Source organism: Cladophialophora psammophila, assembly GCF_000585535.1.
Source record: "Cladophialophora psammophila CBS 110553 chromosome Unknown aczJe-supercont1.22, whole genome shotgun sequence".
Classification (NCBI taxonomy): Eukaryota; Fungi; Ascomycota; class Eurotiomycetes; order Chaetothyriales; family Herpotrichiellaceae; genus Cladophialophora; species Cladophialophora psammophila.
The window spans coordinates 183,827-207,187 of NW_006912943.1; the positions used below are offsets into that span (position 1 = coordinate 183,827).

At 50.8% G+C, this 23,361-nt stretch overlaps 9 protein-coding genes across 9 annotated transcripts; 4 read left to right on the forward strand and 5 right to left on the reverse strand.

Annotated features, from left to right (window-relative positions):
* Positions 1-919: 919 nt before the first annotated feature.
* A1O5_10917 (uncharacterized protein) lies at positions 920-2,213 on the forward strand (the record flags this gene model as incomplete). Its single annotated transcript, XM_007751491.1, has 5 exons — positions 920-1,011; positions 1,071-1,315; positions 1,422-1,540; positions 1,870-2,000; positions 2,057-2,213. 5 exons carry the CDS (start codon positions 920-922, stop codon positions 2,211-2,213), a joined length of 744 nt encoding a protein of 247 aa, XP_007749681.1.
* Positions 2,214-2,533: 320 nt separating this feature from the next.
* On the forward strand, positions 2,534-3,075 carry A1O5_10918 (uncharacterized protein; the record flags this gene model as incomplete). Its single annotated transcript, XM_007751492.1, has 2 exons — positions 2,534-2,813; positions 2,876-3,075. The coding sequence occupies 2 exons, from the start codon at positions 2,534-2,536 to the stop codon at positions 3,073-3,075; spliced, it is 480 nt and encodes a 159-aa protein (XP_007749682.1).
* Positions 3,076-6,480: 3,405 nt separating this feature from the next.
* A1O5_10919 (ubiquitin-conjugating enzyme E2 J1) lies at positions 6,481-7,707 on the forward strand (the record flags this gene model as incomplete). The annotated part of the gene is made up of 1 exon (XM_007751493.1): positions 6,481-7,707. One exon carries the CDS (start codon positions 6,481-6,483, stop codon positions 7,705-7,707), a length of 1,227 nt encoding a protein of 408 aa, XP_007749683.1.
* Positions 7,708-8,466: 759 nt separating this feature from the next.
* Positions 8,467-9,726, reverse strand: A1O5_10920 (uncharacterized protein; the record flags this gene model as incomplete). The annotated part of the gene is made up of 1 exon (XM_007751494.1): positions 8,467-9,726. One exon carries the CDS (start codon positions 9,724-9,726, stop codon positions 8,467-8,469), a length of 1,260 nt encoding a protein of 419 aa, XP_007749684.1.
* A 1,177-nt stretch (positions 9,727-10,903) lies between these two features.
* On the reverse strand, positions 10,904-11,755 carry A1O5_10921 (uncharacterized protein; the record flags this gene model as incomplete). The annotated part of the gene is made up of 2 exons (XM_007751495.1): positions 10,904-11,113; positions 11,165-11,755. The coding sequence occupies 2 exons, from the start codon at positions 11,753-11,755 to the stop codon at positions 10,904-10,906; spliced, it is 801 nt and encodes a 266-aa protein (XP_007749685.1).
* A 1,785-nt stretch (positions 11,756-13,540) lies between these two features.
* A1O5_10922 (uncharacterized protein) lies at positions 13,541-15,430 on the reverse strand (the record flags this gene model as incomplete). Its single annotated transcript, XM_007751496.1, has 7 exons — positions 13,541-13,657; positions 13,717-13,934; positions 13,985-14,303; positions 14,356-14,878; positions 14,932-15,156; positions 15,209-15,285; positions 15,338-15,430. The coding sequence occupies 7 exons, from the start codon at positions 15,428-15,430 to the stop codon at positions 13,541-13,543; spliced, it is 1,572 nt and encodes a 523-aa protein (XP_007749686.1).
* Positions 15,431-16,477: 1,047 nt separating this feature from the next.
* On the reverse strand, positions 16,478-18,451 carry A1O5_10923 (uncharacterized protein; the record flags this gene model as incomplete). The annotated part of the gene is made up of 1 exon (XM_007751497.1): positions 16,478-18,451. One exon carries the CDS (start codon positions 18,449-18,451, stop codon positions 16,478-16,480), a length of 1,974 nt encoding a protein of 657 aa, XP_007749687.1.
* A 603-nt stretch (positions 18,452-19,054) lies between these two features.
* A1O5_10924 (replication factor A2) lies at positions 19,055-20,059 on the reverse strand (the record flags this gene model as incomplete). Its single annotated transcript, XM_007751498.1, has 4 exons — positions 19,055-19,678; positions 19,735-19,845; positions 19,903-20,006; positions 20,056-20,059. The coding sequence occupies 4 exons, from the start codon at positions 20,057-20,059 to the stop codon at positions 19,055-19,057; spliced, it is 843 nt and encodes a 280-aa protein (XP_007749688.1).
* Positions 20,060-20,374: 315 nt separating this feature from the next.
* On the forward strand, positions 20,375-23,179 carry A1O5_10925 (ATP-dependent RNA helicase dbp10; the record flags this gene model as incomplete). The annotated part of the gene is made up of 1 exon (XM_007751499.1): positions 20,375-23,179. One exon carries the CDS (start codon positions 20,375-20,377, stop codon positions 23,177-23,179), a length of 2,805 nt encoding a protein of 934 aa, XP_007749689.1.
* Between the last annotated feature and the right edge of the window lie 182 nt (positions 23,180-23,361).

Genomic DNA, 23,361 nt, shown 5'->3' on the forward strand with positions numbered 1-23,361 from the left:
TTTGTGCGTTCTGTGCATTAGACCTCGAATCTCCGATGAGTGCTCCAACTTTAAGTTTGGGATCTCCTCTGCCGGCAGCTTCAACCCTACATGATTGCTGCTGAACCCAAACCCACCAGCTTGGGGCACATGCCAGTACAGAAACATTGGTCATTACCTAGGTACCAAGACAAGTAATTCAACTGTATAGTATAGAGTATCTTGGTAGAATGATAGAGCCGTAAAGATATGGAGTCTGACAAGGCAGAATTGCCAAGACATTAATGCCTGCGACGGGCGCCCTGTGCCTCCCCTCCGAGTCCTGAACGACCTTTCCAGCTCTATGACAACCACCAGAAAACGAAGAAGATATTCATCAGGCAATAATGCTGCCATGCCTCTGGCATGTGAAGCTCAATCAAAATGCTCATGTGGGCTGCATCTCCGATTCGGGCCAGAGAGCGGCGTCCCGTGTTAGTCTCGTCTACACAACACCAGGAGAATGACAAGGGGCAGCGACTTCTGATAATCAGCATCCCAAACCAACCACACGATAAATATAAATAGTGTATATTGCGCTATATTTTCCTCGATTCATTGGAGCTGGAAGGTAGATTCCCAAGGTTTGAGGCTTTAACCAGAATTGCACAGTGCCTTTGCATTTTCTCTCCCTCTGGCCTTGGGCTCTATAGCCCAGTATATGGCGAGGCTCGACACCACTATTCGCACCCACTCGAGTTGATTGCAAAAACATATCACCCAACTCGCTGTTTGGCCTGACCAGCGCCTTGGATCGAAGTTTGTTGCTTGTTCACGATGGCGGTCCAGTGAAACCGAATTATCATTGGCCTTGACTACGGCATAACCTATTCCGGTGTGTTTCCAAGCACTCGATCCTACTTGGCAATGGGTACTGAGCGAAATAGGTGTTTTATTCGTAATGGTTGGAAACAATCAGCACAATATCAACCTCAATAATGACGATGATGCTATTGGACTTGGGATTCAAGATGTCTTGAGTGGCCGGGATCGGTGGGCACGGCTGCTCCCAAAGTTCCAAGCGTCATCTCTTATGATGCGGCTGAAGGTAGGGAATCGCAATGGGGTTACGAGATCAGTGAAAGAGCAATCAAGATAATTTGGACAAAACTCGAACACGAAGAACAGGACCGGCCACGCGAGCTTGATCTGCCCTTGAAAGCTCTCGATGGTATGGCAAACTTGGATCTCAGTGAAATAGATGGCATTAGCGGTTTATCGGCTTATCCCGCGAAGGAGCCTGTCCAAATCGTCACGGACTACCGTTCCCGGATGACCTTGTCTAACATGTCCAATTGTGAGGTCGCGCCCTTGTCTCCTATGTCACCGAGGATGCTCACATAAACCACAGCAGTAGACCCACTCCGCGATATTGAAGACCTTTCGAGCTATCACAGCTTCAGGTTTCAATAAGCGCTATCTTCCGAAATTGAACAACATCATACTGGTATCCGAGGCAGAAGCCGCAGCTCGTTTTGTCATCAAATCGACCCAGCAAGTTGGAGACCTTCTGGCCCTGAGAGTGAGTTTCCTCGTGTTCAAAAAGGAGTAAGGGATCTGTTTCGTTCATTGCGACGCAGGTGGTGGGACTACGGTACGTAATCGCCCCATTTCGACACTCATTCGATTGACCAGGCGTGCTGCAGAATGTGGCCTCTTTTCAGGTCAAACAAGTTGTTCCGGATCTGATCTTTGAGCATATTGGCATAGGACACCCGTTAGTAGGATCTAATCTAGTGCGGTATCCTGAGTATTGCTGATGGCACAGTAGGCAAGAAGTGCGAGGTCATCTTTGTCAATTAACAGTTCCTCGATATACTCCGAAGAAAAATTGGCGCTGAGAATTTTCAGATATTGGAAAAGAGACCATGGCTGATTGACATTTGTGGTCACACTGTCTGGAGTCCCAAACTTTCCGAGCTTAAGGGAGAGCACTGGGATCTCGCAAAGAAGGCTTTCGCTGGTGAAACCGACTTCAACAGGTTCATTCAGTTGACAGGAGTAGCTCAACAGGAGATTCCAGAACATGATATTATAGGGGGAGAGGTGCCGATGACAGCGTCCAAACGTCTTTCGCGCTCAAGCAAGGATACTGTTTACGCCAGCGCAGCGATGATCTTCGAGAAGCATTCGACTTTCCGTGCGAAATACCACCAAGTTGGTCACGCGCCGGATTGGCCAAGTCGAGCGTCTAAGCAGGCATGTCTAAGGAGGTATCCCAACTGTCCGGTCAGAGAGGCTCTCTACGTTGTGATATGCTAATGAGTAGAGTTTGTTACCTTATCAGGAGGATTCGCTTGTTCGGACTATTTATAAAACGTGATCAGCAAATATGTACTCCGAACTCAAGGCATACCAACTAGAAGGCCCTTGAATAAGTATGGGGACCCGTCTACCAAGCTCTCTAGTTTGCTAACGTGCAATATTTTAGATACAACTGTTGGTCCGCAGTTGCCCGAGGAGCCGTCTGATACAATCTTCAATATGACACTTCACGGCTTGTCTACATGCGCGCATGTCGTTGGAACTATGGTGTGACAACGTCGCAACCATTCACCCTCTTCAAAACAATCACAGCGGGGCAACGACGTACCAAGATCCTTTTGATGGGGACACCAAAGCAGAACATCAACTAACATGGCTCGTTAGGAAGGGCGATCTGGTTCTATCGAACAAAGCCAATTATTCGTCTGCCCTCATCTGTCACAAATTTGGCAGCGATGACAGCAGATACTTTTGCACTTATTTAATGGCAAACGAAGATGACAAAGCTCCTGAAGGACGCTTGCACAATGGTAAGCACACCCTTTGCTGTGGCTACCCTGACAGTTTGGGAGATAATCTGACATCTTCTCAGAAATGTACAAACTCGCCATGCTGAAGTGCAGCCTTGGAAGTGTCCCGAACGAAGAGTTTGAAAGGAGAAGAATGCCCGACTCCAGGAGATCATACTTTCTCGCCAATCTCAGACTCCATCTCATGATCAAGGATGATGTGCGATTCTGGATCACCTTCGAAGAAAGAGAGTTGGATAGGGTAGCGATTGCATACACCTGAAGATGGCTAGCCTTCGTTAGGCAGCCTAACGCAAAGATCGACATCATAAAGTGCAGTTACCAGATTCTCCTCCTCAGGTTAATCTTTGAAACCAATAGTGGCCTCTCATCTATCATCCTGTTAGCTGCATCTGGCACTGTGACCACTGAAGTCATCGAGTACTCTTGGCCTGCATCTTGAAGTGTATATTATGTCTCAGACTGGCCACTTGTTTTGGGTCCTGTGTCGCAGGAATAGTCCGCCTCTAGGCCTAGTCCCCGTGTATTAAGTTGACGACTACCACGTCCATATACAGTTGCTGGCCCCAGGACAGATCATAGAAACATCGAACCTGACTACAGACAACATTAAAACAGGTGTCAAATAGGAAATCACATGCCATTATCATGACGACCCATTACGCAGAAGCCTTCTTCCGCCTATTGGACTAGCACTGTGCCTGGTGAGACCTTAGCGCCCGGGCGGTGTTGGACTCAGCTCCAACGCACTGTTTGTTGGACGGTTCCTCATGTATGAGGCTGCTTGTGTCTAGGCCACTGCATCCAGGCCTTTGCGAAGCTCTCAACATGAACACGAGGAATTTTTATCTGCATGCAAGCCTCCTTTTTGCTTGCTAACCTCTTTAGGCAGTCTGCGCCAAGCCAAAGGGTCGAAATGTGGGTCCCCGACAACCAGAAATGGCGACTCACAGTCCTATTAATACTTGTCCTCTAGAGCGACCAGCTGGACACTTTATCACATAGTGTATTCTCTATTGAGCTATTGGGCGCTCGGCTGGCAGCCTGAGAATGCAAACCAACCAGTATGACCACCCATTAGGTTCTTTCTAGTTAGCTGTCACCAACCCTACCGAGGATTCAAGGTCCCTTTGCCTTGAACATGAAGTTAGGCAACTTTGGGATACAGCAGCTACACACAGGACCTTGAACATCGTCTAAGAACAAGAGAGTGCTTTTTGGTTTCCAGTCAAACAATCATCTACGCGAATTTGTCGACTTCTTCGACTTCGTCGAATTTTGAAGAATAGTAAATTATCCGCAACAGAAACTTCTTACCAGGCGATTTAGGAGACAGGAGGATTTCCAGGCGATGTAGCTCTCATTTTATGAATCAACCACCAGTCCAAATCGGCAAAAGCATTAGTGAAGAACCCAATACAAAATTGGATGCAGGAGAAAGCTGCCTCAAACTCCTTCTGCGGTCATGCAAAGCTGTTCCGTATCTTCTGGTCCGCAAGCTGAACTTGGCAAAATCACGCCATTGCTTGACCAGCTTGCTCTGTATGCCGAGTCGGACAACCCTGTTGTTCTTGACTGCCTAAGACGAACAACAAACATATATTTGGAAACGAAGAAAACGACACATACTGTGGACGGCCAAGAAAGCGGGTTTGTTCCCTCTTGGTTTTCTGGACGCTCTCCTCGACAGACTCTACATCGATTTCGTCGCACGGCTGGAAGGGTTCAAAGAGTGATGCCAGGGGGAAGCCGCATACAGTGCCGTTGGCTCACTACAGAGAGCATGCGGTGTCTCACAGGCGCTGGATATACTTCTCAATCGAACAATCAGGAACCTGAGAGCATGGACTTTGTGGGCGCCGGCTCATCACCGCCTGCTTGACTGCGTCTTTAAGAGAACCCAAAGATATCGGTGGCTTTCTGGCATTTTCTTGACGTCCAAGCGTTCCGCCCGCACTCCTGCAGTTTTAAAGTTGCTGACGTTGACACACGGCAGTAGCAACCCTTGTCTGCTCGAGTGCCTGTCTGGATGTACAATAGAGCCACCAGGCTGCAGGCCAGAAAGACTTCACTAACATGCAGATCAGATTGATCGATTTGATGGAAAGTCAAAGCCAGAGGAACCCTCAGCCAACGAGATCTCCGTTGCAGAGTCTGGGATAGAGTCTCAAGGACTCTCCTGCACTGGGAAGTACTCTCTACCAGCAAATTCTACTATCGCTTCAGGAATGGCCCGTCAGAAAAGGAGGTCGAGGCCCGCTTTCAGCTTCACACAGAGGTATTGCGGACCAAAATTAGCCGACTCCTTGGAATGCTCATTCGGTACATTCTGTCTGATCCGCCTTGCAGGCCGCACAGCGCTCGACGTCCCTACGCAATGCTCCATAAATGTGGCATTGGCAGGAACGGCATGATGTTCCAACACGGACGCTGGCGTTGGCAATTACGTCGCGCACCACCCTTCCGCTCGATGTGCAGACCCAGTGCTTGCTGCACATCCGGAGCATGGATTGTGACTACCTGAAGGAATTCAACATTATTATGAGCCGTATTAGTGAGATGGTTTGCCGTCGTCTCGCGCGCCTGATCTGCTTATGACAATTCTGGCAACATCAAAGGCAGGAATGTTGGGAAAACGTCCTGGCTTGGATGATGGAACAGCGGAAATCGACGTTGCTGGATTATACAGCCAGCCATATGGACGTCACAGCTTGGTTTGAGTGGCTCAGACATCTAAGAGATGTATTTGACATTCATGATGTATCTTTCACTCGCGGACGACCCTTCTAATCCCTCAGCCACAGTTTTGGTCTCAACCCCCGAAGGAACGGTATCTCGCTATCTTATGCCAGTTAGAAACCAAGCGGGAAACGCGGTCTCCGGTGCAGTCCACTCCCAGAGAATGGAAGTATAAGCCGTTGATGGTCAAAGTTTTGGAGCGCTTCCTAAAAAAAACAGCCACATTGACCAACAACGGTTGCTTCTTGAAGAGGTCACACGCGTCAGTAATGAGAACGGTAGCTTTGACGGCCGAGTGTGGGCAAAGCTCTCTGTTTTAGCTTCGACAAACCTAGAATGGCTTTCTGTCGTCTACCGTGTGTTGTGGTTCACCGGCCGAATGCAAGCGGAGCTCTTCCAGAGTGTGTATGGATAACTGTTTTCAGAAACGGAGCCTTCTGTGAGATCCATATCGTATCTTGACTCGGTCTCTTTGATCAGAGTCTATACATGTATTTCATACCTTGACTAGAGTGAATAAATGACAAAGGGCAAGCAAAGGGGTGGCACTCCGTACATATATCTTCTCAGCCTGATAAAAGAACCCCTTAAAGCGGCCAGTCCGTGCCGCAAATCACGAGGCTGAGAAGGCGGCGAATGCGGCGAGCTTTACGGAGCACGTACGTATGTACCCTATGTAAATGCCACTTACTATCAATCCGTTGACGCTCACTGCGCTCCCAACTTGATCTTCAGGCACTTGCTTTGACAATTGTTCCCCTATCGACCTTGCCGGCAGCCAACAATCAATTTATCCTTCACCAAACACCTTCTCGTCCTAAAAATTCCCTCGGACAGCCTCTGCTGACACGTCTCTTGTCCTCGCCCATGACCTCATCCTGAGCCTTGCTTGCGACTCCCCTTGGCCTGCAACCAGCATCTCACGAGAATGGCTCCCTCTCCGACGATCCGACGCCTCCTCAAAGAGACTGCCGAACTCTCCTCCCCTTCTTCCAATCCCAATCCCGCTTTCTTTGCGGGCCCTGTCTCCGATTCCGACCTGCATGAATGGCATTTCACCCTCCTGGGTCCTCCGTCGCCCTCCCCATACGCCGGGGGAATGTACCACGGCCGCATCACACTACCCGCCACGTACCCGCTGAAACCGCCGAATTTTAGATTTCTGACGCCGTCGGGAAGGTTTGAAGTGAACCGCGAGATCTGCCTGAGTATATCTGGGTTTCACGAAGAGACGTGGATGCCTGCCTGGGGCGTACGGACTGCATTGACAGCTCTCCGGACGTTCATGGCGGAAAAGGGCTCAGCAGGCCAAGTCGGAGGGCTGGAAGCGCCTGCGGACGTGAGGAAGAGACTTGCGAAGGAGAGTCGGAGCTGGAGATGTGAGGCATGTAGGAAAACGAATGAGATCATTATGCGCGAGTGGTGGGATGTTTGTCGGGAAGCCGGGGTCAACGTCTCGGCAGAAGAGGATCTAGGATTAGAGAGTCTGCCAGAGGGAATGACGCTGGAGGCGAGGGATCCGAATGCACAGGCTAATGCTTCGTCGCATGCGACGGCCGCCACGAGCAAAGGGAGCGATGCTGGTGCACAGGAAGCGCCGGACGTGACGACATCGGGACCACAAGAACGGCGGCAGCTATCATCTACAAATCCAAAACCCAGTCCGTCTACTCCATCGGCATCAGTACCGCCATCTCAGCAACCTCAACCTTCCTCATCATCGCACTCATCACGATCGAACTCGTCCAACCTCCAGGCGCAGAGATGCATTCCCATGATCCCTACTCCTTCAGCAGAAGCCGCCCAAGCCTCCGCCGAGGCGATCCTTACGCCCGGCGACTTTGTTCAGCCGCCGAATGGCTCTACGACATCCAACACAGCCTCTGCTACCGCAACCCATCGACGACCATTTTTCTCAGGCCTGCACAACCCCCCGCTAGCCGCCGCAAATGCAGCGATTGCGCAGAGCGCTCAGCCTTTGACTCTCCAGCGTGACCGAGGAAGGGATAGAGAGCCGACAATCACGATCGACCGGGCGATCGCGGGCGTCTTTCTCGCACTGTGTCTGATGGTACTGAAAAAGATCTTCTACCCGGCTGGGGGACCCGGGGCCCGGTATAATGGCGTGGACGAATTTTACCTCCAGCGAGAGTAAGGGTTCATTTCGTCTATCTGCTGATGGACACATGCTTGGATGCGCATGATTCGAGCTTTGGAATATGTCGGGATCCTGGGATCTTTCTTGGGACCCGGATTATGATCATGATGATATGGGGTGGTTCGGCATCAGACCAGAGGGCAAGAGCGAGAGCAGACTTGCTTTTTGGATTGTCTGCAAGTGTTTTGGCTTTCGAGCATGCGAACAAGCGAACAAGCAAGCAAGCAAGCAAGCAAACAACCTAAATAGAAAGCTCAGCTGAGTCCGAGACTAGGCCTCGGCTATCTTTTTGTATATATACTGGGACACTGAAGGAAGTCGATGGCCCACGAATGAGAAAGGACGTTCATTTTTCGTCCCTCTTCACGTCGACCCCTTTCTCTGTTAACCTTTTGTCCTGTGCTGTTCTGGGTTGGCCTCCCGTTGCCGTTGGGAGAAGGTATCATATGGCTGGTGCTGACCAATTTGGTTCTTAAATCACTCGAAAAAGGGCAGGTTTCTTTGGCCGCCTGCTTCATTTTTTGCCTCGCTACAGAATGGGCTATCCAATCCAATCCAACCCAACCGATGTCAGGAGTCCTGTCCTGTCCCACATTGCACCTATGATTGATACTATGATACATAGACACAACCGAACCCCTCCGTGTATGCATGGGTCGTGTATGTATCCAAAGGGATCGAGCGACTCGTAGTGGCCTAGACAAGGTTACTTGAAGAGATACATAAGATGAACGCCTTGGCCAAAATTTGTCCAGCTCATCTTACTCTGCCTGCACGATTCCTCCTGATCCAACCCCTCTCCGCGTCATCTTCGTTCTCTCTAATGTCATATCCAACATCCGAATCGCTGTCTTCGTCAGCACTACTGACTTCGAAAGGTTCGTTTTGGTCAAAGTCCCTCTTTTGTCTTGTCTTGCTTTGATCCGTCGTCGAGGACAAGTTGATTTGATTTGGAGGTAGATGCTTCATGGACATGTCGCTGCGGGAATACATGTCGTCGTTTCTAACCTGTGGGACGGTAGTTTCGTGGGTTTCGTTATAATTGTTGGCATAATCGCGGTTTCGGTCTCGCTCATGCCGTTGATACGCATACTCACGATCGCCGCTTCCACCCATAGCTCCTGCATTATGATCATGATCCATCATCGCCGCCAGCCTTTGCTCTTTTCTCTTCGCCGCTTCCTCCTGCGCGGCGATCCATTTCGGGCTGACTTCCCACCGCCATCCATCACCCACGGTATTGCATATTGGCAAGGCCCAGAGGAACCGATTAGGTCCGAACAAGTGACTAAGATTCTGACGCCAGCCAAGATCGAATGCATTAGGCATTTTCTCGGACTCTTGGTCGTCTAGATATTGTGCATATCTTTCACGCTCGCGAGTGGCTTCCATATGGGAGTAAGTCCTTCGCAGTGCACGAATGGCGGGCGTGTCGTTGGAACTGGCGTGATGGTGGTGATCATCGGCGGACAGACCTTGACCTTGAGAATATGGGGCTCCATGATGTGTCGTGTTATAGACACTCGGGACGGGGGAAGTATGTTCTTCGCCTTCCTCGTACCGTGACGCCCCAGGGACGGCATTGGCGTTCCATTCAAGAAACTGCTCCCCGGCTCGCTGCAACCTTCCAGCAACACCTTCGGAGCTGCGTCTCCTATGGTTCAATTGCTGCTCCTGGCGATTTCGTTCCACGAGAGTTCTGACACCACTAAGATATCTCGTCTTCTCGAGCCTTTCAATGGTAGTTTGGCCTTTCATGCAGAGATAGATGTGCCAACCGGTGAACGCACTCAGTACCAGACCAATGATCCCGGCAATGACGGAAAGAAGTATAATGTTGACAGGTGCCACTTCGTCGAGGTAGCCGCTTTGCTCGAACAATTCCTTCCACATCCACCATGCTGCGTTGATAAAACATACCCAACAGAACAGAGACGTATAGATGAGAAAGAGTACAAAGGCTTTGTAGTTCCGCAGGCCCAGGCAGGTGGACAGCCAAGGGCAGTGATGGTCCATCTTCAACACACATCTTTTGCAAGTAGAGCAATGATGCGTCCGGTCAGGCTTCGGAGAATGGCACTTTTTGCAGAATCTGGGCGCACCCGTCGACGAAACCGTGATGGCCTGGATCTGGCTTACGTCGGGATGAGGTTCATGAGTAGGAAGTATTGAGTATCTCCCCTGACTCCTGTCCGAGGATTTTGCCGGAGATTTCAAGGGCGAGCCGGGATCTGTAAAGGCGGCGACCGTGTATGACCAGTTCGCCAATGCGTATAGGGTGATTCCCAACAATGAGATGGCTTGTATCAACCACCAGACATGTTTTGATCTGTGAGATCCAAAACCAATTGATGCCACCACCCATACAGCCCATGTTGTTATACTATATACAAAAGCGAGAGGGAAGAAAGTGGCGATGGCGCAGCAGGCACGCTCGCATGTCCGGGCGCATGATCGTAAGCGGCGGCGCGAAGGAGTTGGAGGAGGTGAGGAGGACGGACTCGAGTAGCGGGGCATGGGAAGAGACCAGGCGGAAAAGATCTATATCAGGGCTGATCGAAGGAGTCGTAGGCGTGCAATCACTCAGGTGGTCGAGTCCAGTGTCGCTGACGAGGGATCATCTCGAGGGAGTCGACTGCATGGTTGCGGCAAGGGGGTGAGGTGAGCAATTCTTTATCCAGGTACGCAGGCTCATGAATCTATAGAAAATAAAAAGAATGGGATTGGAGCACTCTGTAGTGTCAATGTTGAGGGACTGGGAATACAATACGTAAGGGGTGCGTCTACTACTCGGTGTTGAAAGCAAGAGGAATTCGAAACGGCGCAGTTGAATTCTGGTGACAGAGTAACGGAGTGACGCGGGCTCAAGGCTCCTGCTCAGCCTTGCTCGGCCCTGCGCTCTCTGCAATAACATGTTCCGCTGCCTCCGCTGTCAGCCTCGCCGCCTCTTCGCCCCTCCCATTCCTCCGCCTCCGATACATCTTTCGTAATTGCAAAATGTGTAAGCGAGCCACTTGTGTATGAGAGTGCTGATATTGCATTTTTTGTGTCTAAAAGAGTGTGGTAATAGTTGGACATCTCATGCCAATCCGCCATGCGTTCCGATGCAACCAGTCTCTGCCACCACCACCTGGTTGCTTCTCTAGTCCTTCAATGGGACCCCGTTGCAACTTGCCTCAGCATATGCCCATCTTCAGCCCGACTTCACTGGTTCTGTGTTTGCATTCTCCTCCTTCTTTTCTGGATCAACCGGCTCTCTAACCATCACATCCATTCTCAGCTCCTTCCCCGCAGCGCGTTGCAAGTAAATGTTCCTGCGAAGCTCAAAGCCCAACTTGCCATAGATGATGATATTGATATCATGAGAGCTCTCCAAGTAGCAGGGCAACCCTTCGGCGTCAGCCTGTTCAAGTCAACCTTGGAATCAGGAAATCTTCAGTGTGCAACTCCTTACCATCTTCGTAACATGTTCAATCAGCTTCCGGGCATAACCACGGCCACGTGCCTCAGGTTTGGTACCGATATAGTTCAGATACCAGGAGTTGTTGTCCCTCTCTCCCAAAATTTCCTGCTTAGTATGGTGCAACAGGGGCAGGAACTCATCGAAGAACCGCACCTTTCCTTCCTTGGACAGCTTCCAGCTCAATCGCCACATGCCGCTGCGGAGGATGGTGAACCAGTCATCAATATTTTTGCCTGGTGGCAACCACAAGGCAACGCAATCGAAGTTCTCACCAACCGTCAAAACCAGTCCCTGGAGGCAGTGAGCATAAGTGACATACTCCATGGAGGCCTTGTGCAATTCGAAGCGCTCCTCTTCAGACAGATGCATGCGGTCCGGGGTATCGATGGCGTAGCGGACGATATTGTCGAGTCGAAACGCCTCAGCGAGACATGCGGCGGCCTGTTTGTGCTCGTGGGGAGCGACCACGCGAACTTCGTCCTTGTTCACGGCGGTGGGGACGACTTTTGCAGCGGTCGGAGTTGGTTTCTCGTGGATGATGGCGGCGTCCAGAATCGGGACAGCAGCATTAGGAAGAGCCATACTGAATGGATTTGGATTTAGCAGCTTCTAGTCTTTGACTCTCTCTTTCTTTTGGTCCTTTCTTTTACTTTAGTCGGAAGGTCAAACATAGTCGGTCAACCTACTCTTTGATCAACCTCGATCAATGGGTCTTGTAGAATGGCCTGTATGCTCGGAACACAGCTGAGCAGTAGAGACAGTATTGCTTCTAAATGGGAAGCGGAGGCTAGGACAAGATGTGCGTAGATCAACCGACATCAGCGTACGATACGTCTGAGGGGTTAAACTTTGCAGAAGAGACGTAGAGATGAATAACCAGGAGAGCAGTGTAGATAGTTCTGTTTGATCTCGCGGGTTGCACGAGCGTTTGATGCGTGGCACGACGGGTCGACGGTCGAGCTGAGTATCGAACGTGAGAGGCCTGCCAACGGTTGTTTAGCTTCAAGGTCACGACAGGCAACTGATATGTCGAAATCGACACTTCAGTGATCTTGTACGAGTCCTCGAGGCTGGGAGCAAAGCAGAAGAAGGGCCGAGGTGTCTCCTGGGGAGGAGGATGTGAGTTTATCAACCTGCAAGCTTCCTGGGTGCCACTTGGCGGGAAGGATGTGGTGAGAAGCCAATGGCTAGGGTAGGACGAGGAGGTTAAAGTCGACGTAACTCAGTCAGCACCCGCGGCTCGTCGGATTGCTGGAATCCATCGCAATGGCGACTCCCCACGCTATTGATTGTTGAATTGCAGGCTAGACGCTTCACATCAGCAGCTGTGGATGTCAGTCGGTGCCAGGTCTCCCTTCTTGCGGCAGCACGTCTGTACGGTGCTTTGTATCAGCTCCACCTTGTAACCAGTGAATGGAGGACAAAGGACATGAGCGAGGAGAAAGGGTCACGGGGTCCAACGCTTCGACATGCTCGTTGGGGTTTAGGCAGGAAACTGGGTTGCAGACGGAGTGAGGCGAAAGTTGGGGGCGTCGAGGGGGCCATGATTGGCTCACCATCTCATTCCTTCTTGATCCGAGAGAGCATGGTCCAAGGGATGAGTGGTCAGCCTACGTGGGATATTTTTTGAACTTGATCTTTTCCGCGAACCCGCCCTTGTGACCAACACTCAATTGGGTATAGATGGGTGGTCGAATCGAGCTCTGGGTCGGTGGGATAGGAGGCAAAGGATTTGCGCGTATTGAACAAACTTACCCGTAACCCTCGATGATATACATGGGTCTGTATGTATATATCATGGCCAGCTCGTGAAGAAAACACCGTAAAGGCGCGGTCTGACGGCTAAAGGGAACGGCACGCCGCACCACAGGCGACATCAATGTGGTGAACAAACAATGACCCAGTTGCCGCTGTTCCGACAGAGCCAACCACAACGATATGGAGATGGGGGAGCCCACCGCTGCCATAGATAAGATAACCTCCATTTTATAACAAATAAATATCTCCTTCGATAGGAACTCGTCATTCTTGTATATATATTTATTGGATAGACGTGGAGGCCGAGAACTGAGGATATCAGAGCTCCAACTCAGAGATAGGCCGCTATATCCTCTGTATTGTCATGGTCTTGACCTTCTGTGGATGGCGCCATAGATAGTACCAGCCTGGATCTGGGAAGAGTACACAAGGTGAGCGACGGTTGAGCAATGCGATGATTAAAATACTCTGCAGCAATCCTTATGCAAGGGAGTGAGACCTGTGCACTAACAACAAAGTGAGTGACTTTGAGTGTTGTGATGGGATTTCGCCCCGCGGTTGAGGTCAGTGTTGGGTCGACTGGCCTCTGGTTCGTTACGCCCAGTTGCCTCACTTGACCTCGACGTGGATGGCTTCGACATCATGCTTATGGGAGGCTACTCCAACATCCTCAATTCCGCTGAAGTCGGTCATTCCGAACAATTCATCCATTCGCTCCAAAGAGATCTTGCCATATTGTTAGCCCTCCGAAGCCCGAAAAGCACACGGGGAAGACGACCACTTACCCCTTTGGTCTCGGGCACCAAGAAATATGCTCCTACCGCAATGGTGAAGCAGAAGCAGCCGTATATAAAGTATGTGCCATACCCGCCGGCGCCCACAGTATCCAGCATAACGGGGGTAGCCCGAGCAACGGCCAGGTTGAAAACCCATTGTGTTGCCGCAGCATACGATACGATTAATCCTCGGAGTCGTTGAGTACTGATTTCTGAGGAATAGATCCCTGCGGAGAAGTTTAGCTTCACTCACGGCATGTTGAGTCATTAGACTTACAACAAACAGGACCCCAGCCAAATTGAAAGGCTGCAGCATAGAGATAGACCATGACCAACGCCCCATATCCCGCGCCGGATATGGGAGCGCCTTTCTTCGGGGCGTCAAACCGGACGAAAAAGCCCAAGTAGAACATACAGAACCACATGAATAGTCCCGTCCAGACCAAGGACCATCTGCGACCAAGAGTATCGGCAAGGAAAGTGATGAAGATGGCGCAGGAGCTCATCTTGACAATGCCGTAAACCCCAGTAGCGAACAGGCTCTGTGTGTTTCCGGTCACGCCTAGATCGGTGAAGATGGTTGGGGCGTAGTAGTTCTGCAATCCCGTTAGCCCGCCCAGGTCGTATTGGTAGACCCAAAACACCTACGATGGCATTAGTTCCAGTCCATTGTTGAGCAGTCATGAGTACGATCACCATGATGGATCGTCTGCGATTGCCGGGGATTGTCCACGCTTCCTTTGTCAATGCCCAGTAACTGTTGCCACCAGCACGACCTCTCTCAGCTTCCAGCTGAGTCTGCATTTCGAGAAGCTCGGCTTGGAGGTAGGGATGTGTAGGTGGTAGGTTTCGAACTTTCGCAAGAATTCTGGAGGCTTCGTCCCAGTTGTCTTGGGAAGCAAGCCACCGAGGGCTCTCGGGACAGAATAAGATGGAGATGAAGAGGAGGAATGGAGGCAGAGACTGCATCGACAGAGGGACTATCCAGGTGGCATGGCCTTTCAAGTGAAGAAGGCTGCCATAGTTGATGAAAAAAGCCACCATGGCACCCATGGTTTCGAAAAGTTGATAGAATCCGACGAGCAGACCTCGAATGCCACGGGGAGCATTCTCAGCAACGTAGGTAGGTGCGACCATGGTGGCTCCGCCCAGACCCAAACCTTCAACAAATCTAATATTGTTAGTTTCCAGCCCCAATCGGTAGAGCCTCCATTGCCGACGTACCGTCCAATGTAGAAGCAGGATAAATGCCCATATGAGAGGGCCTGAAGCAGACCACCGACGAAAGCGAACGACGCGACAGTATAAATGGTAATCTTTCGACCCCATTTGTCGGCCAATGGATTGGCAGCGAGGGCACCGACGATGGCGCCTGCTTGCATGACCGATACCAAGTTGGCTGAGAGATTGGACTGGGCAATCTTCGACTTGTGGGTGAGTCCGAATTCGCTTGCAACATGTCAGTTGTCATCACAGCAAGTTGTAGAGGGCATTTCCATACTCTTTGAAATCGGGTAATGTCAAAACCCCTCCAATGATACCAATATCCATGCCAAAGAGTGTCCCTCCAAAACAAGCCTGGTTGATCTCAGTAAAAATTATTTTACCTTGTACAACTGTCATGACTTACGGCTGCTGCCAAAGCGAAGACTCTCCAGTTGTAGACCTCTGGGGGGTCCAACTTGACCGCATCATTGTGGACGATTCTTCTGAGGAACGACATAGCAGCCAGATGAAAGGTGGTCTCCGGATAGTCCGAGTAGTTGAGCGGTCGAGGCCAGAGGACAGGACGAGCGCGGCGCGAGGAGGACAGGTATTAAATGGCACTCTCGATCGGTATTCTCAAGCTGCCACATGTTGGACAAGGATTCTCTTCAAGTGAAGGGACATTGTCGATTGACTGCCGTGTCAGCGGATCTCCATCTCTACCTGAGGAGAGACACTGGAGACTCCATAGCACATGGGGCAAAAACACCGGGTCTTTGCACCGAGCGTGCCCATATGGATTGATAGAGGCCGGGCATTTGCCAGATGTCGAATAGTTCAGCCGTTGGAGCGCCACCTAGTCGCGAACACCAGTCTAGATGAAGACAAGATGTGCAAGCATTGACAAGCATTGGACGTCGTATGGTAGGGTGCCGGCCTGTTGTAACGTTCTGTCGCCACTCTCGGTGAGTTGTAGGTGTCATTAAACTGCGGGGACAGGCTGGGCAACGAGCTTGTCTCCAAGAGGGGTCGGCGTTTTCAGCCTGAAATCAAGCTGTTGTAGATGTGAAGCTGGGGGAGCTGGAGGGAGCTGGGGGAAACGGAATCCCTTCACCAGTTCGAACCCGAATGTGATGCGGAGAGAGGCCGGAAAGATGCTTACCTGGAGGTCGACACTCCACCTGGGGTACGGGACGACGGCAATCCATCCGCAAAATCTGGATAATTTGATGGTTAAATGGCGAAAACTGGGGCAAAGCAGGATGTCCACCAACTCCACCAGCCTTCGGTACAATCATCTGCCGAGTAGGGAGTAAAGCCCAGTCTGGTGCAAAAGTGTACTCCGTCAACAGTGCACAGCTTTGTTTTGGCTGAGCGAGGGATGCCAGCTGTCGAACCATCCGACATGTGAGGGGGAGAGCCATCGTGATACCTCGCCGAAAACAAGATTATATATCCGCAGAAGGAAGCTTCGGAGCCGTAGCCTCCTTCAATGTTGAAGAAGTATTATATCATCTCTCCCTTCCCGTATCGTCCCAAAGCTCCCGAGGTGATGTGATATTGCCTATACCATTCTGTTTCTCAGCCAGTCTGGAATCTGTGGTCGTTGCATCCAGCTTTTTTGCCATTTCCTCTTATAGTTCGAAACACTTGATGGCATAGCAAACACGCCAGTCGCTACCCAAACACCCGCATTTGCAGCTATATCCATCGCCAGGCTGGGTAGGACGGATCTGCTCTCCATCAGGTTACTGTTCGCGTCCTCGTCCAGCACACGGCCAGCACGAGCTCCGGGTTGATGCAGCTCAACAATACCAACAGCACCACCTCGAGTCACAGCAACAGCCTCCCCATTGTCTGCTAGTCTCCCTTCGGACTTGTCTGTGTCCATCTGCTGTAATTCGCGTTCGTCTTTCTCTGAGACGCCGTTCAGGGCAAAGGAGCCTTCGCTCGTCTTCAAGTTTCTGCTGCCTGTCCTGATATGGTGTACGCGGAGATGCCAATTCGGCGTGGCTTCGGTCGGGGGAAGCAGATAGGTCTCGACTTTGGTGTCGGCCCACGGTTTCCACTCAGAAATCAACACTGGCGTGCCATCGACAGTCTCCAGCCTTGCATTGAGTGGCATCCTCCGCACCTTCCACGACTCGCCTTGATCGTCTGAGACTGCGAGGATATTGTCGCCCCCAATGGCTTCCACAAAGTAGCCGCCAGTGGGGACAGAATATCCGAATGCCGTACTGTATGCAAACTTTCCGTATTTGCTTTCCGCAGCTCTCATTGGGTAGTGGCACATCTGCCCCGAAGACAAGAGAAAAGTATGTCCACCTCTTCTCACCATAATGTGTTTGGGATGCTTCAACGCCACAATCTGCGGTATTGAGTGGCAGGGATATGGTTCTTCTCTGCACTGCCAGAACTCATGAGACTCAGGTAAGGCCAACGCCGCAAAAGAGAGCATGAACCAGTAGGTCGAGCCGGGCGAATTGTAGTTCTCAGATATAAATTGGTTGGGATAGCCATAGCCGATGGTTAATATCCCTGCTCCATTGAGTGTGTCCTTTTGTTGAGACCAGTACCGCAGATTGCGCAGGAGAATACCTTTGATCACTCCACAACTCAGAGGTGGCTCGAGGTGCAGATCTGCAAAAGCAACAGCCGCCCAGAAGCCGGCCATTGCAAACCGATAGGTGAGAGAACGGCCAAAGGTCATCGCTCGGCCTGACACAGTTAGATACAAAGCCTCTGTTTCTACAGGGGCATCCTGACCTTGCTCGTCAAAGTAGTGGAGGAAATCCTTCGCGTACATTCTCGCTCGATCTCTGTATATGTCTGCTCTTTTTGGATCCCGATCACCATTTAGCTTTGCATACAGCAATTGAAGGTACTGAATTGCAAATGAACCAGAGTAGTAGTCCATTTGAAGCGTGTCAGGCGGACCGTCGTTGCTCCAACCGCCAGACAAGTGGAAATTGTCAAGGTGGTTGAGGTCGGCTTCGAGTCGCTCGGCATCATACTCTGCACCATTCTTCATCAATGCTAGGTTAGCAAAGACACGAAACCAGAGCCAATTTGTGTTCGGCATCTCCTTCTTGTTGATATCCAGCCATCTCCGAACATTCTCGCGCTCTCTCTCATTCAGCGGCTTCCAGAAATGGCCTGGAGCGACGCAGAGCGCAAAGCCGAGAGGACACATTTCGACCATTCTTTGGTCCAAATCCTTCGACCAGCCCCAGAACTCGGGATGATCAGGGTTTGTCCCATTTCTTATTCCTTCCAACCAGAGCTCAGAACCCTCGAACGACTCACCACCAGCGAGCAAGGCTCCAAGACCCCACATGGGACGTGTAAAACCTTCGAGCTGCGCACCTGCTTCATCATAGCGAGTCGCTGTAGCCCCCAATCGTAGCCTTGTCTTCCCAGGTGAAAAGAAAGGTAGCAGAGGGGTCAAAAGTGATTTGCACGCTTGCACAATCTCAGACCGGGTGGCGAGGGCGCTATTCAGAGATGTGAAGAAAGATGGTGATGTCCCAGCGGCCATGGTGTCGGGTTATGAAGTGTACCCCCTAGAAAGTTGTTGAACCAGGTCTATTGATGCCGCCTGCCTTACTCTGTACCAAATACCGGAAAAGCTCAGAGGCTTCAGGTAAAACAGAAGCTCGTGATTCCCTGGGCTTATATTGATTGAATGCCAGGTCCGCCCGAGCGTTCCCGTGGAAGATAACTTACCAAATGACGTCGAAACAAGTCGTGTCGCTTGCTTGCCGGTCTCATACTGTTGCAACCCAGACGTCGGGACCGTAGACACTGGAATTTAGCCGTAAAGCAGGAAAGACGTGGCAAGAAAGCATGGTTTCAGTGGGTACGTTGGCGGGGCCATATGGCCTTTTGCGATTTGGAGTCCATTGTCTCCTTACTCAAGGCCATCTCTCCGAGCTCGGGCAATATCCCCATAGTTCGTTCCGTCCCATGTGCGTTGATCATGCTAAAAGCTCGCATTCATGAACTCCTTGGGCCACTAATCAGTGACCTAGAATTGCCATGTCTCATATCATTGTATTGTACAACGTCGTGTTGGTTCCCTTTCCCGCTCTGCTGCAGACGACCCCGTCCAGACCCAGTGAAACCCCCGCTTCTCCCTCTTTCACCCGTCCAAAATTGCCCAGGTATTATCATCGACCGTCGTGAATATCTTGCCGGCAGCCACAAGTTCTTCAGCGCCCTTGTACACTTCACTAGTTGACAGGCCCATTGTTGCGGCAATCATCTGAACGTGCAAACCCTCGTTACTCTGCGGGGTGTTCTTCAGGGTCGCGAATATCCTCCGTGCCAACGGCGAGCACTGGCCGAGTTGTCCGTCTGTTGCACCAGCAAAGTCTTGACGCATCCCATTCCCCATCATTCCAGCTGCTGCCGTATCTCTCTGCTGTCCATTCGACTGCGCGGTTGCTGGTCCTCTCGTGAAGAACAGGTGTACAGCAGTTGCTTCGAGCAAGTGGTAATTGATCTCGTTGTAATCTGTTATAGGACGAATAACATGTGCCCCGACATGTCTCTTGTTGTTGAATGCCTTTAATCTCCCCCATACTCGACAATAGCCGTCTTCCACCAATTTGGGTTTATTTGAGTCAAGATCCATCTTCTCTGCGTGGGTTGACTCCCCGTCAATCCATTGCTTTGCTTCGATGAGACCTGTACCGTCGTCGATTTTGTAGGTAATGTTCGTTGGTTGGGTGCTTATACTGCGGATCTGGCCCACGAATGTGACCTGCAAGAGATATCATTAGTCTTATCCTCGCAGGATCTCCTGTAAGCTTGATCTACCTGACTGAACGGCTCTCCGTCACACCGAAAATCTGCATCCGGATGGGGTTGTTCTGCGTCGAGAATTTGTTTGATGGTCATCGGTCGGACGGTGTCTCTCCCATAACCTCCCTGAAGACGACCGATTAATTTTGAATATTAAGTCTGAAATCCTGTCCATGTGCCTACCCTTCCAGCAGCAGGGCTACTCTGCGGCTCTCCAGCCACGAAGCCGCCACCATCTGCGCCACCGTGGGCGCCGTAGGTGGTATACTGATTATCGTAGCCGTAATCTGAGAGTGTTAGAGATCTTCTTAGCTCATTGAACCCTGGTCTACATACTCATTGTATTGTGTTCAGGATGCTCAAGCTGTGAGATGTAGTGCGAAAAATTCCTCGAGAACTGATTGATTCCAAACACCGACGCGTTCTAAACGCGTAAAGTGATTTACTCTGGGGTGAATGTATGATCAACCGTAGCTGCCCCTCTACAGGTGAGTATAGCTGTGTCTGACGTAAATCGTAAATTTAACAACTTTTAGATTCACCGAACGCAGGCAAACCCACATTTTGCCTGCGTGAGTGCCACGACTGGTGATGGTGCAGCCTGCTAGGGATATCCCTAGATAATACCAATTGTTACAGAACCGAGATCTCTGAGATGCCTCCTAGATTGGGTTCGCCTGCCCGTTCGGAGAATGAATTTGACATCAGCAGCGCATTGTTCGGAGAAGACACCGAAATTAATCACGACAGCCCAGACAAACACAATGGGGGCCTGCGAGGAGACGACGTGGATATCATGGCGGAGGAATCTGAGGTTGATGAAGAGGCTATTATCGCCGCTCAACAAGCCGCATCGAATCGCAAAGGAGCCAATCTGAAAGGGCGGACTGTGAAAAAAGGTGGTGGCTTTCAAGCCATGGGCCTCAATGCCAATCTTCTGAAGGCCATAACGAGGAAGGGTTTCTCTGTCCCTACGCCTATTCAGCGCAAAACGATACCTCTCCTACTCGGCGAAAAGGACGTGGTTGGTATGGCACGAACCGGATCTGGAAAGACCGCAGCCTTTGTCATTCCCATGATTGAAAAGCTCAAGGCACACAGCACGAAAGTCGGAGCTAGGGCTTTGGTTCTGGCTCCATCTAGGGAGCTGGCCTTGCAGACATTAAAAGTGGTCAAGGAGCTAGGCAGGGGCACGGATCTCCGGTCAATCCTCCTTGTGGGAGGTGACAGCTTGGAGGACCAGTTTTCCGCCATGTCCAACAACCCGGATATCATCATTGCCACCCCGGGCAGATTTCTCCATCTCAAAGTCGAAATGAATCTGGATCTCCTGAACATCAAATATGTTGTTTTCGACGAGGCTGATCGACTCTTCGAAATGGGATTTGCAGCCCAACTAACAGAGATTCTCCACGCCTTGCCTGCATCACGTCAAACTTTGCTTTTTTCTGCTACTTTGCCAAAATCATTGGTTGAGTTCGCCAGAGCAGGATTGCAGGAACCCATGTTGGTCAGGCTTGATGCAGACAGCAAGATCTCTCCCGATCTACAGAGTGCATTCTTCACTTTGAAGTCATCTGAGAAAGAAGGTGCCCTGCTTCATATCCTCCAAGAAATCGTCCAAATGCCTACCAGGTCCCAGTTAATCACGTCAACCATGGCTTCTCGCACGGCAGACAAATCGAACAACAAGAAGAGGAAACACCATGAAACAGAAGAGAACAGCAGCAACATATCTGGCCCCAATCCATATTCAACCATAGTTTTCACTGCCACGAAGCACCACGTTGAATATATCGCAAGCTTACTCCGTCTAGCTGGCTACGCCGTCTCCTACGTCTACGGATCGCTCGATCAGACTGCCCGAAAATCCCAGGTCCACGCTTTTCGAAGCAGTCAGACGAATATACTTGTCGTCACTGATGTTGCAGCCCGGGGTATCGATATTCCCGTATTGGCAAACGTGATTAACTATGATTTCCCCTCACAACCCAAAATATTTGTTCATCGGGTGGGACGGACTGCTCGAGCGGGCCAGAGAGGCTGGAGCTACAGTCTTGTCAGAGACGCTGATGCGCCATACCTACTGGATCTGCAACTCTTCCTCGGTCGGAAATTGGTCCTTGGCCGAGCAGCAAGCAGTGATATCGTGAACTTCGCACAGGATGTCGTGGTGGGTAGCTTTCGACGGGAGGAAATCCAGACGAGTTGCGAATGGGTGACAAAGACATTAGAAAGCGATTCCGATCTTTCGACTCTCCGAAACGTGGCGTTGAAGGGCGAGAAGCTATATCAGCGTACCAGGAACTCTGCTTCCTCAGAAAGTGCGAAGAGGTCGAAAGTAATTGTGTCGTCACCATCGTGGTCAGAACTGCACTCCTTGTTCAATGATGAAACAGATGACGTGGAAGTCGAAAGAGAGAAAATGCTCGCACGAGTAGGCGGGTTCCGACCTCAAGAATCGATCTTTGAGATTGGTGCTCGGCGTGGTGGGCGAAAGAATAACGAGGATGCGGTGGACGCAATACGAAAGATCCGATCGGGCTTTGAGTGTAGGAAACAGAAGATTGCAGATGTGGTTCAAGCACGGACAGAAGTTGATGATGACGCCCTCGCCCAAAATGGCAGTACGCACGGCCCAGTCGACGAAGACGCTGAGCCAGATTCCAATGATGACCGAAACGACATCGATGGTATGTCCGAAGCCTCTTTAACTGACCTGGAAATCACCTTCTCTCAACCATACTCAAAGAAATCTAAACCATCAAAATCATCGAAGGCCGGATTGCGCAACACGGATGAAGACTTTCGTGACCCTGAGAATTTCATGTCATACCACCCCACCACTCACGATCTTACTTCCGACCGCGCCTATGGCGTTCATTCTGGCTCTAACACCAATGCCAGCGCTAGCTTTGTGGAATCTGCACGTACAGCCACCATGGATCTCGGTGCGGATGAATCTTCTAAGACTTTTGGCGAGAATAGAGGGATTATGCGGTGGGATAAGAGGCATAAAAAGTACGTGCGACGTGATAATGATGAGGATGGATCGAAGACCGGCAAAAGGCTTGTAAAGGGCGAGTCTGGAGCCAAGATTGCGGCGAGTTTTAGAAGCGGGCGTTTTGAAAGGTGGATGAAGGCCAATCGAATGAGCAGGCTGGGGAGAATTGGTGAGGAGGAGAAAACCTTCAACATCAACACTGGCGGTTTAAGTGTTGGCGGTGCGAGGGGAAAGAAATTCCAGCATAGATCGCAGAAGACACCGAAACAGCCGGATAAGTTGAGAGGGGATTATGAGAAACAAGTGAAAAAGGTCAGGGGCGCGAAGGAGAGAGAAGAACAATCAGCTGGCAAGGCTAAAGGAGAGCTGAGAAACGTGGACCGGATAGTCAAGGAGAGGAGGTTGAAGGAGAAGAGAAGGGAGAAGAATGCACGGCCGCGGCGACGAAAGGTCTGAGGAATATCAAAATGGAAGTGGTGGTTGTGACTGAGCATGTGAGGCTCATAGATGATGGTAGCCCACAGCGTAGAGTTGGCATGTTGCTGAGCCGCTTTATTACGAGGCTGAGAAGCCAAGTAAAAGGATAAGGCTGACCGTGCTGTAGCTCTTGGCAGCTAGAAGCGAGAAATCAAACCGTC